Genomic DNA, 17,082 nt, shown 5'->3' with positions numbered 1-17,082 from the left:
ACTGGCACTCACTATGTGGGCACTGTCACTCTATGTGGGCACTCTGGGCACTGGCACTGTCACTATACGTGGGCACTGGCGCTATACGTGGGCACTCACTATATTGGCACTGTCACTATATGCGGGCACTGTGGCACTATATCACTATATGTAAGCACTGTGGCACTATGTCACTATATGTGGGCACTGGGGCACTTTCTACCCTGACAAACGAAATGCATCCCTTTTTTTTTCTCTTTATTATATATATATATATATATATTTTTTAACGGCCATGAAAGACAGACTGGAATTGGATTCGAATTTGGAGACATTGACGCAAAATGGACACGAAAACTGACAATTGATTAGTTTTTAATGGTCACATTTTTTCACTTTCGTGTGACTGTAGCCTAAATGACTGATGCAAAATCCGGCTGACACATGGACCGTTTTTCACGGTCCAATCACGGTCGTGTGAATCTGGCAATGTCGGAGACCGGCTAAAGTGGTGACGGGTAGAGGTGGATGTTAGTACACGCAGTGCCTCATTGATTATAGATTCTGTTAACCTGTTCCCTGCCGGGGAACACAGAAGTTATAATCCATTAGATAGACATTTTTCCAATTGTATTTATGATAAAATAAAGTTTTTGCTGAGGTTAAAAGTTGTGACGCTACGTACAATAATTATAGCAATATATTAATCTAGATTTTATTTTTGAGCAAAATTGTCCAGCCCTAATATAGGTATATTTATTGCAGCAGTGCCGGCTTATTTTGTTTTTACTACTGCCTAATATGAGTATAGTTTGTTCATTATTTGCACTGAAGAGTATAGTATTTTTGAGGTACTGACCATGCTTGCAGCCTTTTGCCCATAATCCAGTGGTTCAAGATACGTAGACGTTAGCACTTTGTGCTTTTTATTTCAAAAGAAAAAAAAAGAAAGTTTAAATTATTGTGATTCCTGGCTCTGATAAATGTGATATAAAAAGTAGCAATCCACATTCTAACTGTCCCTTTATGTCAGTCACAATCTGTAGGTTTTAAAGTGTAGCTAAACGTTCAATAAACTTCTGACAAGTTTTGATCGCTGGGGGTCTGAGCACTGAGATCCCCACAGATCGCTAAAGCGAAGCTGCTGAAGCGCTCGTGTGAGCTGCTTCATTTCTGTTCGGCTATTCTCGGAAAGTTGATGTAGCGGTGTACGGGCTCATAGACTTCCTATTGAGTCCGTCCACCAACTGCTCGGCTTTCCATTAAAAGCCAAACAGAAAGCAAGCGGCTCAACGCTCCCACGAGCGCTTCTGCCGCTTTTGTTTTAGCGGTCGGTGGCGGTCTCCGTGTTCAGACCCCCAGTGATCAAAACTTCTGACATGTCACTACGACATTTTAGAAGTTTGTTGAACGTTTACTTACCCTTTAAGTATTTCTGCGTTTTGTAGTTGAGATTTCGTGGAAAGACAATGAAGGGGAATTAAATAACCTTTCTACACCAGTTTTGTGGCGTAGAAATGTTGCAAATGGTTCTTGCCACTTTTCAAAAAAAGTGGGTGGAGCATATCAAAAGGGACGGTGGTTAACGCAGCTTGACGCATTTATTATAATTAACGACAAACTGGTGCCGATTTCCTTTAGTGGCACACAGACAGTCAAAGATGCAGCAAATTTATTAAGAGGCTTGTGAATGGGGCTGAGTTTCAATACCATTCACAGCCGTTGGCCAGGAGTGGCTTATTGTTTGTTTATTTGACTTTTTCTGTTTCCTTTTTTTTTTCTAAGATAATGTTCACAATCCGCTTTTTCTTACTACATTTGTTGCATAATATTGAATGTTTTAAAAGTAATCCCCAATAGTCTTTAGCGTATTTTCTTTTGGTCGTCTTGTTCTATCCCTCTCCCCTATTGAATTCAGTGGAGAAAAAACTGCTGTTTTACAGGAACATTTCCTAGAACGACCTCTTTAAGAAAAAAAATAAAATCTTGAATTGCCGATGCAATAGTTGCTTGGTTTCCTTTTAGAACGACTTCCAGCCACACATGTACCCACACCCTTACTGGTCAGAGGAGGGCATTTTCAGACAATAGTTAGTTATATTCCGTCACAAAACCCCATCTTGAAAGCACTTTTTACTTGCAGCTGGGTACTTTGGGCACTTTTTCTATAATGTCAGAATCTAATAGTCCATTATAACTATATCAGGGCTGTGGCGTCAGCAAGCCAAGCTTCCAACTCCGATTCCTCTTTTTTTACCCCACTATCCGACTCTGGCTCCGACTCCTTCACAAATGGCACGTGTATAATAATTATAACAAATTTACTGTAGCTTTTCACCACCTTTTATGAAACTAATCAGGCTGCATAAAATAGACATAAAATATATTTATTGGAAAACAATTTTTAAACCAAATGTTTTTCTAAATTCCTCTGAGTAAATATGCAACACACTATTCGTTATTGGAGGACATTTGCATAACTCTTATTGGATCTGTGATCTGCACATGAAACAGAGAAGAACATGGGAGGATGTTTGTGATCATTTTGTTGTAGCTGCTCTAAACTTTCTTCCATAGAAATATGAGCAATGTGGAAATGATTCTGTAATTGCTAAACAATGTCCTTTTTGCATTCATTCTCCATTTTTACGGCTGTCTTGTTAATGGCAATTCTTATATGCAAACAAAACCTCAATTATACACATTCCCTTTGCCTGTAGTGTTTTATGTTCTTGATATTATTTTGATACTTTTCCTTAAGTTTTCTCTAAAATTGGATTGTGCAAAATGATTTCATGGTTTGTTTAGTTTAGTGGCGTGAATGTAAATAAAATTGCAGAACGATACTCAAGAGGCAGTGCAAATGAGCAGAACCAAAATTCTAATTCATATTTTATTTTTGAAAGCAGCATAATTTCATTAAATGCTCAGCGGTAAAATTATTAACTTACAAGGAATGTTCATTATTTCTAAACCTCCCACCATATTTATTACTTTTGCTGACCTGTTACTTTGTTGCCCTTTTTTTTCTTCTTTTTTTTTTTTAGATGTTTTATTAAAAGCTTTTTATAAAGAAGTATATCTTGACATAATTTATTCATGTTTAAATCTCTAGTTGTGCTTCCATGAGTAATTTGAAGTGGAGTTTACTTTCGGGCGTGCTTTACCTAGTCCGACTAGTGAAAGCTTTTGAAGATTTATTGTTATTAATGTAGATGGTTTTTCCTTGTTTTATTTATAACCCTGTACTTGATGCTGGTTGGAAAAAAGCAAATAAAAAAAATATTCGTAAATAAGGGGATGTCCTCAGCAGCCGCTATTTCCGCAGACCTCCCTGTGCGCGCTAAGCAGAGAGTGCAAGTTTATTCAATAGGAAAGAAGAGCTCCTTCCGTAGCGATTATCTGATCAACAGTCAGGGGACAACATAACCATAGTACAAAATGGCTGACTATGGGGACAACTTAATCTTAAATGTGTTTTCTGGGACTCAAACACTAAACAGGATAGGATCTTAAGATAGGCCATCAGTTTTTGAATGATGGGGTCTGATCCACAGGACCCCTGCTAATCAGCAGAATCAACAAGTATTGGTGCATTTTTCTTTTTTGTTTACACAGACAAAGCGCTGTATATACAGGGGTGAATGGTACCGGGCACAGCTGCCCCGATACAGGAGCCTCTTTGTATGAAGGCAATTCAGGTTTCCTTGGTGTGCCTCAGCCCATCATTGTGACCAACACTGTACATTTTCTAGTGACTGTGCCTGGTGTTGCAGCTCACTGCTGTTTAGTCCCTTTCAAGTGAATGGGACTTTTCTGCAATGCCAGGCAAAGTCACTACCATATGTACAGAGCTGTGCCTGGTAAACAATAAATGCCCCTTATATTGGCTGATCGTTGGGGGTTATTCTAAGAATAGGCCATCAAGATCAAAGTCCTGGAAAACCTCTTTATGTCCTCTTTAACTCCAGGAAGAGCAGCTCTGGATAACAAGCTTCTTTAACGAATTAAATATTGTTTAATGCTGCTAAATACATCCGTTAAATGTCTGGTTCCGCCTTGTCCCTCATGTCTACCGTTGTAACAAGGTGGATTGAGCGTATTGAATTTCAACATACCTGATTCTTTGTCCCTGTAGGAAATACGCTTATTCTCCCCTCCTTATTGAAATAAACATACACGCCAATCTAATTGTAGGTTTCTTAAGGGAATCTGGCATATTTCCCATAGTTGCATTGTGGTGCCGATATTTTTTATTTTTTTTTATATGCAACCTTAACCCCTTCCCGCACCTTGACGTAACTGCACGTGAAGGTGAGCAGTTAGTTTGCGCACTTTGACGTGCTGTTACATCTGAAGTGTAACCGTTAACAGCGGCGCGGCACTACACCGCAGCGGCGGTTTACTGTGCAGGTGTCTGCCCTACTCTCCCACTTGCCGATCAGCAGCCCATTGTTGCTGATTTCGGCAATTAACCCCTTTAGATGTGGCGACCGATTGCGATCGCCGCATTTAGGGGGCTTGCAGCACATCAGCAGCCCCCGCAATGTAATTTCAGGGGCTGCCGATGGTTGGCATAGCAACCGGAGGCCAGACAATGGTCTCCATGTCTGCCATGTACGGAAGCCTATGAGGACCAGCCGAAGGCTTCTATTACGTCACTATCAGTGTCACTGACCGTTCGAATACATTACACTACGTAGGTAATGTAATGAAGACTTGCAGCTCTGATTGCTGCTAGAATGCAAGTCCCCTAGTGGGACAAAAATAAAGGTTTAAAAAAAGTTAATAAAAATATTTTATAAAAATAAAAGTTATAAGTTACAAAAACAAAAAATCCTTTTTTCCCATAAGTCTTTTGTTATAGGAAAAAAAATTAACGTTAAAAAAACAAAAGTACACTTATTTGGTATCACCGCGTTCGTAACGACCCAAACTATAATATTATTTTTCCCGCGAGGTGAACACCGCAAAAAAATAAGTAAAAAAGAATGCTAGAATCACAATTTTTTGATCACCACCCCTCTGCAAAATATAGAATACAAAGTGATAAAAAAGTCGCAAGTACCTCAAAATAGTACCAATAAAAACTGCAACCCGTCCTGCAAAAAACAAGCCCTTTACACAGGTTTTTTTTTTGTCTGAAAAATAAAGTTATGGCTCTCAGAATGTGCTGGCACAAAAAAATTATTATTTTATACAATAGTGATTATTATTGTGGAAACGCTGCAAAACATAAATTTTTTTTATATACATATGGTATCGTCGTAATCGTATCGACCTGCAGAATAAAGTAAAATTACAATTTATAGTCCACTGTTAACGCCGTAAAAATAAAATAAAAAAACAAACTGACAGAATTGATGGTTTTTGGTCACCTTGCTTGCCATAAAATGGAATAAAAACTAATCAAAAAATCGCATGTACCCCCATAATGGTACCAATGAAAACTACAGATTGTCCCGCAAAAAAATAAGCCCCGTTGGACAAAAAACATAAACGTTCTAGCTCTCAGGATATGACGACGCAAAATGTGCAGTGTGTACCAAAAGCGGATAAGATCGGGCACCAATTATCAGTGCGACACTGGCCACACGTCTGCAGATTATTATTTATTTACCCCATTATTATACCCTCTTATTATGCCCTGATGTACTCTGCACAGCTTACATATGTCCCCACATTATAAACTGAAATACCGGCAAAATCCCAAACGGAACTACCACCAAGCAAAATCTGCACTCCAAAAGCCATATGGTGCTCCCTCCCTTCTGAACCCTACAGTGTGCCCAAACAGCAGTTTACGTCCACAAATATGGCATCGCCATACCCGGGAGAACCCGATTAACATTATGAGGTATTTGTCTTCAGTGGCGCAAACTGGGCACAATACGTTGTGCACTAAAATGGCAGATCAGTGGAAAATTAAAATTTTCACTTTGTACCATCCATTGCGCATTAACACCTTTTGCGCACCACAACTTAATAGTATGTCGTGGTGCAGGGTGTGATGTATGTAGCGGGCTCACGTGCTGAGCCGCTCCATATGCTGTGGGTGTCAGCGGTGTATTACAGCGGACACCCGGGACTAACGGACAGGAACTGCGATCGTGCTGTATACAGTAGCCTTTAAAAATGACAATGTTTTTCAAATTTTTTTTCCTCCTAAAGTAATGTAAAAAATAAACACAATTGGTATCGCTACGTCCATAAAAGTCCGAACTATTACAATATGGCATTATTTAACATGCACGGTGAACGCCGTAAAAAAATCAAGAATTTTAAAACGCAAAAATCGCAGATTTTTGGTCACCATAGCTCTAAAGATAAATGTAATAAAAAGTGATCAAAAAGTTCTATGTACCAATACAAACCACAGGTCGTTCCGAAAAAAAAAAGAAGCCCTGACACCTCTCAATGGATTGGAAAATAAAAAAGTTATGGCTCTTAGAAAGCGGGGAGGGAAAAATTAAAATGAAAAAGCAAAAAATGGATCAGTTCTGAAAGGGTTATTTAATTTCTAATGAAAAAACATGACCACATATTGGGTATTGCCGTACTTGGGAGAAATAGCTTTACAAATGCTGGGCGGCTTTTTCCTCGTTTATCCTTAGTGAAAATAAAAAAATTCAACATGTTAGTGGAAAAAATGTTGATATTCGTTATCAAGGCCTAATTCTAATAAATTATGCAAAAGACCCGTTGGCTCTAAATGCTCAGTATATCCCTACATAGGTTCCTTAAGGGGTGTGGTTTCCCAAATGGGGTCACTTTTGGGGTGTTTTCACTGTTTCGGTCTCTCAGGGGCTTTGCAAATGCGATATGACACCCAAAAACCATTCGAGCTAAACCTAAGCTCTAAAAGCCAAATAGTTCTCCTTCCCTTCTGAGCCCTGTCATGTGTCCAAACAGCCGTTTATTGCCACATATGGGGTATTGCCGTAATTGGGAGAAATTGCTATACAAATGTTGGGGTTCTTTTTCTCCTTTATTAGTTTTAAAGGCCTAATTCCACTAAATTCAGCAAAAAAGAACAAACCTGTGGGCTCAAAATGCAACTACAGCCCTAAATAAATTCCTTGAGGGTTGTTGTTTCCAAAATGGGGTCACTTTTGGGGGGTTTCCACTGTTTTGGCACAGCAAGACCTCTTCAAACCTGACAAGGTGCCTAAAATATATTCTAAAAAAGGAGGCCCCAAAATCCACTAGGTGCTCCTTTTGGTTCTGAGGCCTGTGCTTTAGTCCATTAGCACACTAGGGCCACATGTGGGATATTTCTAAACACTGCCGTTTCTGGGTAATAAATATTGAGTTACATTTCTCTGGTAAAACTTTGTGTTACAGAAAAAAATGTCTTCCAAATGAATTTCGGCAACAAAAAAAAATGAAACTTGTAAATTTCACCTCTACTTTGCTTTAATTCCTGTGAAACGCCTAAAGGATTAAAAAACTTTCTGTATGCGGTTTTGAATACATTGAGGGATGCAGTTTTTTAAATGGGGTGATTTATGGTGTCTGTAATATATAAGGCCCTCAAAGCCACTTCAGAACAGAACTGGTCCCTAAAAAAATAACCTTTTGAAATTTTATTGAAACTGTGTGAAATTTCTGCTAAAGTTCTAAGCCTTGTAACGTTCTAGAAAAATAAAAGAATGTTCAAAAAACAATGCAAACATAAAGTAGACGTATGGGAAATGTTAACTAGTAACACTTCTGTGTGGTATTACTATCTGTTTTACAAGCAAATACATTTAAATTTAGAAAAATGCTAATTTTTGCAAGTCTTCTCCAAATTTTGGCAATTTTTACACATAAATACTGAATTATTTATTTATTTCAGTTACTTATATAGCGCCAACATATTACGCAGCGCTGTACAGAGGTCCACTTTTTTACTGTCCCCATTGGGGCTCACAATCTAAATTCCCTATGGGTATGTTATTGGGGTGATGAATTGATCTACCAAATTTTTCTGCTAACTTAATGTCCTTTGTGTCACGAGAAAAAAATCTCCGAATCGCTTGGATAGTTGAAAGCATTCCAAAGTTCTTACCACATGTCCGATTTGAAAAAATTGGCTTCGTCCTCCAGGCCAAAACAGGCTCAGTTCTGAAGGGCTTAAGTCGGTTGTGAATGACGACCTACACAAATCACTCGCTGTTAGATGGTTCACTTAATGTGCTCCATATTGTTTTTTCTTCAGGCTCCTGACAACCAGAAGCTTGGATTACTGGAAGCACTGCTGAAGATTGGGGACTGGCAGCACGCTCAAAACATAATGGATCAGATGCCTCCATTTTATGCTACGTCGCATAAGCCTATCGCATTAGCACTTTGTCACCTTATCCATGTCACTATAGATCCCTTGTATCGAAGGTACGTTCACTATTTATCTAATTGTAGATATAGGAAGAAATGTAATTCTGAATTAGTCAAGGTGTTTTGTCTGGCGAATAAAGTCTTCATCTCTTCAGTGTAACTGTTAATATTTGTAAGTTATTTTTAACGGGTTTCTGTGAATGTATTTGGAGACCTGTAATCCCTAAACTTCTTCCTCTTTGGACCTCCGTTTCTCTTGGATCCCTCATTGAGGAGCAAGAACTCCAATAAATGACGTAACATTTATGGTCAAAATGACCAATAAATTGAATAGATTGTGATATAATTTTTTTCTGTTTTATGTTACGGTTGCAATGAATATAATAATTATAAATCTTCATATAAGGTTAAATCAAATCTAAGTTTGTCTATTGTAAGATAACTGTGAAAATGTAATTTAGAAACACCTATATACTGTGTTCACACATTGCAGTTGTATTACAAAGCTGCAAGTGATAGTATAGATGTCAAGTCCAGTGATACATGTTACTACCCCTCTTAGGGTATGTGCGCACACACACTAATTACGTCCGTAATTGACGGACGTATTTCGGCCGCAAGTCCCGGACCGAACACCGTGCAGGGAGCCGGGCTCCTAGCATCATACTTATGTACGATGCTAGGAGTCCCTGCCTCGCTGCAGGACAACTGTCCCGTACTGAAAACACCAAAATACGTCCGTCAATTACGGACGCATTTAGGGTGTGTGCACATACCCTTACCCTCTGAATGGTATGTGCACTCTAATTTTCACGTTTGTGTGGGGGGGGGGGGGGGTTGCTTTTATACTTCCTAAAGGAGTGAGAGGATGAGTAGTTTCACATCTACACTCTCCCTGCACCTAATCGGGCCATTTCTGGACAGTTGTTTACTGGAATCTGGATCGAGGATATTTTGGGTCTATTCAGTGCTTATGCACAAATCTTCACATATTCACAAGTGGCATGTATGAACCCTGCGCCTCTTTAAACTTTTATTTTTAGAAGGTGTTGTGTGTCTAAGATACTGCCTGGGTCAGACCTTTAGCCACAAGCATGCATTTTTACAGTGTTAGGGTATATGCACACACACTAATTACGTCCGTAATTGACGGACGTATTTCGGCCGCAAGTACCGGACCGAACACACTGCAGGGAGCCGGGCTCCTAGCCTCATACTTATGTACGATGCTAGGAGTCCCTGCCTCGCTGAAAACATGATTACAGTACGGGACAGTTGTCCTGCAGCGAGGCAGGGACTCCTAGCATCGTACATAGGTATGATGCTAGGAGCCCGGCTCCCTGCACTGTGTTCGGTCCGGTACTTGCGGCCGAAATACGTCCGTCAATTACGGACGTAATTAGTGTGTGTGCACATACCCTTACAGTTTAATCTTAAATGCTGGGTAGCATTTTGACTGTGGCAGGTATATGTGTGGATATAATGTGATTTATTATTTTATTTTTTTATATATATATTTATTTTTTAAATGTTATTGTATAATTCAGGTTTCAATTGTGTAGATCAAGTGGGTAAATTGTCTCACAGTTAAACAAGGCTACATTATTGTTTAATAATAAGAGGGGCTGTGTGAAAAATGTAACCCCCTTCCCGACATCTGCCGTATATATACATACAGCGGAAGTCGGAAGGGAAAGTATGGAGTGGGCTGCATAAGTTGCGGGTGTCCGCTGTATGTTACAGCTAACATTTCAGTGCAACGGGTGAGATCATACATTATTGCAATCCCACTTGTAGATGCCATAGCTATTGCGGAAGCTAAGCCGTTAGAGTGGCGCGCCCACCCCCCTTGCAATGTGATCATGGGGGGCCCGATGGTTGTCATGGCATCCTGGGGGCCTAACGAAGGCCCCCCAGGTCTGCCATATTTGTGCTCCTCTTAAGCCGTGCCAGAGGCAGGGCTTAATAGGAGCTGGTAAAAAAACGATACAGTAGTATTGCAGTATATTGTGCAAAGCAAACCAACAATCGCTGGTTCAAGTCCCCTAGAGGGATTGAGTAAAAAAAAACATTTTCATTTATACAAAAAAAAAAAGTTAAACTCCACCCCTTTTCCCATTTTACCCCAAAAGCAATGCAAAGAAAAATAATTTACATAACTGGTATCGATGCGTCCATAAAAGTCTGAACTATTACAATATAACATTATTCAACCTGCGCGGTGAATGCCGTAAAAACCGAAATATTAAAACGCCTCTTTCATGTTTTTTATTTTTTGGTCACATCGTCTCCCACAAAAATGGAATAAAATGTGATCAAAAAGTCTCATGTACCTTAAAATTTTATTAACAAAAACTACAGCTCACCCCTGGCCTTCGCCGCTCAATCGACTGAAAATTGAACCCGTTATGGCTCTTAGAATATGGCGACAAAAAACAAATGTTATTTTTAACTATTTCGTTTTTTCCTTGTAAAAACAGTAAAACATAATATATAAATTTGGTTTTGCCGTAATCGTATTGACCTGCAGAATAGTGTTAACCGCACGGTTAACGGTGTAAAAAAGAAACCCAAAAAACAAAGAAGGAATCACTGTCTTTTCCCTTTCCACCCCCACAATGAAATAGTTTCCAATTGGCCAGTACATTGTACGGTACAAAAAATGGTGTTGTGTAAAACGACAACTCATGCCGGAAAAAACAAACCTGTATATGTCGACGGAAAAATAAAAAAAAGTTATGGCTTTTGGAAGGTGGGGAGGAGAAAACGAAAATGAAAAAATGGAAAATGGCAGCGGTGGGAAATAGTTAATAGACCTCACTAAAATGCATCTTTTACATTCTCTCCTAGGATGGGAGTGCCCAAAGGTGCCAAGGGGTCGCGAGTTTACTCTTTGAGCAGCAAGAAGGCCCCCAAACAAGTGGAATGTTTTGAAGACCTAAGACGAGACTTTTTCAGTATGCTTTGTTTCCTTGGACCACACCTGGCACATGATGCCATTTTGCTAGCTAAAATTGTCAGACTGGGCAAAGCTTTCATGAAGGAGGTTTGTATCTTGCCCATTTTTATTGGTTTTTATGAATTAAGCCTGCACTTTCCTGTTTGAGTCGTTTCCTTATTGCTTACCAGTATATCTGGGACCTTTTCCATAATTTAATACCTGAATCTGTAGGCAATGTCTGTATTCCACATTATACGGAAACCTTATCAATGGCTATGTAGAAATCCATTCAGTCATACACTGAAAGCGTGTGGGATATGATAAAATGACTCAAAATCGAGGACCTTGCACAAATCTTCATTATCCCAATACAACACATTCTTGCCTTGATGTCAGAGTTTTGCTGGCTGAATGTCATGTAAATTAATACCACTGCAGTATTAGAAAAAGCGGGCAGGGCTTCGAAGCCTGTATTACACGAGCATATTTGTAAATGTCCAGAATACGGATCCGTAATACAGATATGCTATGAATGATTTTGCATCAGTATTTCATCAGTATGGTATCATCATTACAGAGCCATAAAACGGATGGACTGTCTTCTAAGGAAATAATTAAATTCCGTAAGGCTCCATGCACACGACCGTATTTTTCATCAGTAATTACGGACAGCAATTATGGAACCATTCATTTCTGTTGGCCACGGACACCTTTCAGTATATTTATGGATGGGTGTCTGTGCTGATAAAATGGTAGAACCTGTCCTATTCTTGTCAGTAATTACGGTCCAGACTCTCCCATAGAAGTATATGGGAGCTTCTGTAAATACAGACCGCTACGGATGTGCATCCGTGAACCGTCGGTATTTACGGAAGCGTTGCTAGGCAACATGTTGTTTACATCATTTGCAGCCACCTTTGTTATACGGATCCGTAGATACGGATCAAATACGGACCGTATATGCCAATACCAATCTGTAAATATGGATGAATTACGGTTGCCTACGGATCTGTATTTACGGACAGTATTTACTGATAGCTGAAGATACGATCGTGCGCACGAGGCCTAAGGCCTCATGCACATGGCCGTGCCCGTAATCACGGCCCCCGCGATTGCCTAGGCCCCATGCACACGACCGTAAAAATTCTCCATAATTGCGGACCGTAATACGGTACGCTATTACGGACCCGTTCAGTTCTATTGATACGGATGCATCAATATTGTAATCGCTCTCCGTAGACTTCAGTGGGCTTTTTCCATCCGCAATATGGATAAAAATAGTGCATACTGGGGCTGGGCAATTAATCGGAAAAAAAGCCCACGAAATTCAGTACAATTAATCGATGTCCTCTTGTGCATTTCGGTTTTTTTTCCAATTATTTTTATATATTTTTCCCGGGCATTATATTGTGTGAGGAGCAGCTATGGGGGCATTATACTGTGTGGAGGGTAGTTATGGGTGTATTATACTGTGCGGAGCTCCGTTATGGGGGCATTATGCTGTGTGGAGGGTAGTTATGGGTGTATTCTACTGTGCGGAGCTCCGTTATGGGGGCATTATGCTGTGTGGAGGGTAGTTATGGGTGTATTATACTGTGCGGAGCTCAGTTATGGGGGCATTATACTGTGTGGAGGGCAGTTATGGTGGCATTATACTGGGTGGAGGGCAGTTATGGTGGCATTATACTGGGTAGGGACAGTGTAAGGGGGGTATGTTACATACAGTAAGTAGTATACAGCAGGCTCAGGTGACAAATATTCAATAGCATGCAAAAAGGGGTGTGGCCTAAATAATCGTTCATTAAATGTAATTGAGGTTACATGTTCAATTAATCGTGATTTTGCTTTAGGTCCTATTCGCCCAGCCCTAGTGCATACTGCCTATTTAATTGTGCGGATTTCATGCACCTATCTGAATAGCCTTAATTGATATTAGTTCTGTATTACGGACAGAAATAATTGATGCAATACTGATAAATATGTTTGTGTGAAAGCAGCCTTAGTTCACCCAGCTATTGTTTATATGCATCAACAAGTTATGTTTTATATCTCGGTTAGGAAATTTCCCGCTTTTTCTGTGAATTCTGGTCTACTCCGGCAGGTTGTTCCCTCTGCAGGAAAATGTAGTCAATTTATTTCCCCATCCATGTAGCACTTGCTCGTCCAGTTTTTATTTTATTTTGGAGGAAAGGGCTTTTTTCTTTGGTGCAGAAGTTTTTAAACTGATGTTTTTTTTCTTTTTCCCCGTATTTTGTAATCTGTGGCCACGTTTAGTTGAATATCAAATTGATAATAAAAGCATTTTTTTTTCCTTTTCGTTAAAATATATGATCTGTGTTTTCAGTTTTCATGCTGTACAGGCAGTCAAATGCAAACCGTGTAATATGTTCTTCTATTCTCAGTTTCAGTCTGATTCTAGCAAAGTAGAAGATAAAGAGAGAATGGTAAGCTTGGTCCTTCAAACCCACAAAGTTGAAGCGTTAGGGCTTGTCCACACGTAGCGTAATTTCTGTCCGGAGTTGCGGTTGGAAAATACGCAGCAGAATAAAGTAGCAGCAAAGTGGGTGAGATTTAACAAATCTCATCCACACGCTGCGTAAAATTTCCGAGCAGAAATTGACCTGCGGTGCGTATTTTTCGTACCGCAGCAGGTGAATTCCTGCTGCGGAACGTGGACTGAATTCCTGCGTTTTTCAGAGGAGATGTCACCATCTCCCAGCATTGTGAAAAACAACGCAAAATACGCACCATTTTCTGCAGTAAAAAAACCGCAGGAAATGGTGTGTTTTTGCCGCAGCCGAATGTCTGCTAATTTCAACGGAATTGCTACAGAAATTTTCTGCAGCAATTCCATTACGTGTGGATAAAGCCCTTATTGTAACAAAGTAATGTTCGAAAAACAGAAATAACATTCTAGTGAAGTTGTATGGATTCTCTTGCCTGAAAATAAATAGCTAGAATCAGTCAGTAAAATGTGACCAGAAGAGGACTGCTCCGTCTCTGTGAAGCTGTGTATGTAAGCAGAATACGGCGGAAAGTTGTCCTACTTGCCAACATATGCCGCTTGTTTTGTGTGGAGTGAATTATTTAAATGTTATCCGTTGTTTTAATTTAATGTTTCTTCATTTACAACAGGAAGTCCTCTTCAGTTGCTTTCTTAGCATCACAGACCAAGTTTTACTTCCGTCATTGACATTAATGGATTGTAATGCATGTTTGTCAGAGGAACTTTGGAGCATGATCAAAACCTTTCCATACCAATACAGGTAAGTTGAAGGTGTGCTGGTTTATGGAAGTGTCACATTTGTTGGCTTTTAAAATGAACTGGAAATTCTGCTTCTGCATAATGTCTTTCCCATGCAACACTTTGCATCCGACCCCGTTTTTTTTTTACTTCGAGTACAAGCTCCGTAAACCTATTGGGGCAGATTTATTAAAACCGGTTGAAATTTGGCGCGTCTAGTTCTAAGCTATCTAAATTTATTACAGTGGCTCACGTTGTATGATAAATTTGGCGCATCTTTAGACCCTTTTGTCTAACTTTATGCCACCTCTTAGTTGGCTTACTTTAGACCAACTTGTTGGCGCAATCTGGCACATTTTAAGTCGTGCCCCTCTCCGCTAGGTCACACTCCCTTTTAATCTAAGCCTTGCATCTTGTCAAGTGCAACACAAAAAGTATATACATGCCATGCACCACATGGTTTTAGACATTCAGCCGTCACCTTCAAGTCTTTTGAAATCAATGGGCAGTCCATCTAATGTATAGACTCTCTTTTTGGCTAAACGAGGTGGTTCCGGAGCAGGGGACCAACCTCTAGAACATCCATATGTGGTAGGAATGCAAATAGTAACAGGAAAGAAAGCATATGAAAAGATTCTTGCTGGGACTCTTCTGTCCTTGGCAGGGTTGATCCACATACGTCCTGCTAAGTAGGCATTTCAGTAGCAAAGGACGCATCTGATATGTACTTGGCTCTAAAGGCTTTATCTCAGGCCGGATCGCAGCTAGAGTTCTGAAGCTAAGAATCTTGACTTTAAAACAATACCTATTTTGCAGCTCTAGCTGCGATTCTGCCAGAGTTAGAGCAGGTTAAAGTGGGAGCTGCATATATTTTCAGCTCTCGCTTCAGCAGGTATGAAGCGGAGGAGAGGGCGTCAGCGGGAGGACATCGCTGTTTGATAAAAAGTTGCCTGACGGTGGTTGTGTGTATAACCGCCAAAATGGATTTAGTGCACAACCTCTTTTGAATAAAGGAATGTATAAGAAGAAAAGGATCACCATCCTTCAGTGCACAAAATGCAGAATATTTTTGTGTCCTACCATTCGATGTGCTTTTAGGGCCCACTTAATACCGGCTACATTGTACAAATAAAGTGTCCGCTACAACAACTCATATGACGATTGCAGCATATTTCCATATACAGTGATAGTCATAGGACCTCCTATATACATTGCCCGACATATACGTGCACCCACCCCCATATACAGTGCCTGCCGCTTGTATTTAACATATGCACGTGTCACCCACCCCCTTTACAGGGAGCCAAATCTGGGACAGTCCAGCTTAATCTAGACATTTTGTAGGTAGTTTTTGACAAATAAATGGATTTGGGATCTTTACATTCAATAAAAACATCAAATTGTGCTTTAATCAAGTTGCATTTCACAGTCCTGTATGTGTCAGGCTATCAGGTCTCTAAGTAATTCCTTTGTGGGATTTTTTTTTTTTTTTTTTTAAGGTATCGTTTATATGGACAGTGGAAAAATGAAACCTACAACAACCATCCGTTGCTTGTAAAAGTTAAAGCACAAACAATTGATAGAGCCAAATACATTATGAAGTAAGTATTCAAATGCATATTTTATGTGTGTAAGCCTCCTCTTGTTTAGTGTAAAGTTAGAATTTTCTTTTCTTTTTCACCATTCTTTGAATCAGTTCAAATCCCTGGCTCCATTTAATAGCATTAGTCATGTGATAAATGTCTAAACCTCGTTTTCATTTGTCATTGTTTTTTGCGCTACAACTTCCTGTGGCAGGGTTTTACTACTGTAACATAAAGGACTGTCTCATATTAATAATAGAACCACCTTTTGTGGACACATAAATGTGCCCCCTACTTTGTTGCACAGTTCTCGGAATGAATAAAGTACCAATTCTTAAATTTCTTAAAAAGAACTCTTGGGGCTTTTTACTCTAAGCTAAACGAGTGCAATTTTTTTCAGCTTTTAGTTATAATGGAGACTGGTCTTCCCATTTGCTAATTTAGTTTCCTTTTTTTTAATGCTCCAGTTTTTCTCCATCCTTTTTACAGTGTAAGGCTTTAAAGGGGTTATCCAGTTGCTAAAAATTGACGGCCTACCCTCAGGATAGACCACCAATAGCTGATGGGTCGGGGGTCCAGCTTCTGGGAACCCCACCGATCAGCTGTTTTGAAGGGGTGCAGCGCTTGTACAAGCGCTGCTTCCCCTTCATTTCTTGCTCACTGAATCGTCGACACACGTAGCGGTGTGCTCAGTATTGTAGCCTTCTCCTATTGAAGTGAATGGGAGAAAAGGCAGCAATACCTGTGAATCGCTGCTACATCCGTGTAGACAATTCACAGTGAGCAAGAAGAAATGAAGAGGAAGCCGCGCTCGTACCCTGACCCATCAGCTATTGATGGCCTATCCTGAGGATAGGCCTACAATTTTTAGCGACTGGATAACCCCTTTAAGCTACATCCCATATTTAAAATGCCTTTCAAGAGATTTATAGAGGGGGCAGTATTGAGTGATATGTTTTAATCTCTCTTGTTTTTTTTTGGTTTTTTTTTCAATCCTGTACAACCCCTTTTTAAAT

At 39.8% G+C, this 17,082-nt stretch overlaps 1 protein-coding gene across 1 annotated transcript in view; it reads left to right on the top strand.

The window, feature by feature from the left end:
* THOC2 (THO complex subunit 2) overlaps positions 1–17,082 on the top strand; it is a 107,299-nt gene that overhangs the window by 21,039 nt on the left and 69,178 nt on the right. The window contains exons 11-15 of the mRNA XM_075835772.1: positions 8,183–8,355; positions 11,149–11,344; positions 13,642–13,683; positions 14,375–14,505; positions 15,983–16,084. Coding sequence (XP_075691887.1) covers positions 8,183–8,355; positions 11,149–11,344; positions 13,642–13,683; positions 14,375–14,505; positions 15,983–16,084 — 644 coding nt within the window. The remainder of the gene's footprint in view (positions 1–8,182; positions 8,356–11,148; positions 11,345–13,641; positions 13,684–14,374; positions 14,506–15,982; positions 16,085–17,082) is intronic.

Source organism: Rhinoderma darwinii, chromosome 8, assembly GCF_050947455.1.
Source record: "Rhinoderma darwinii isolate aRhiDar2 chromosome 8, aRhiDar2.hap1, whole genome shotgun sequence".
NCBI lineage: Eukaryota > Metazoa > Chordata > Amphibia > Anura > Rhinodermatidae > Rhinoderma > Rhinoderma darwinii.
The sequence above is the reverse complement of the archived record's forward strand: the minus strand, read 5'-3'. Positions and strand labels throughout refer to the sequence as shown.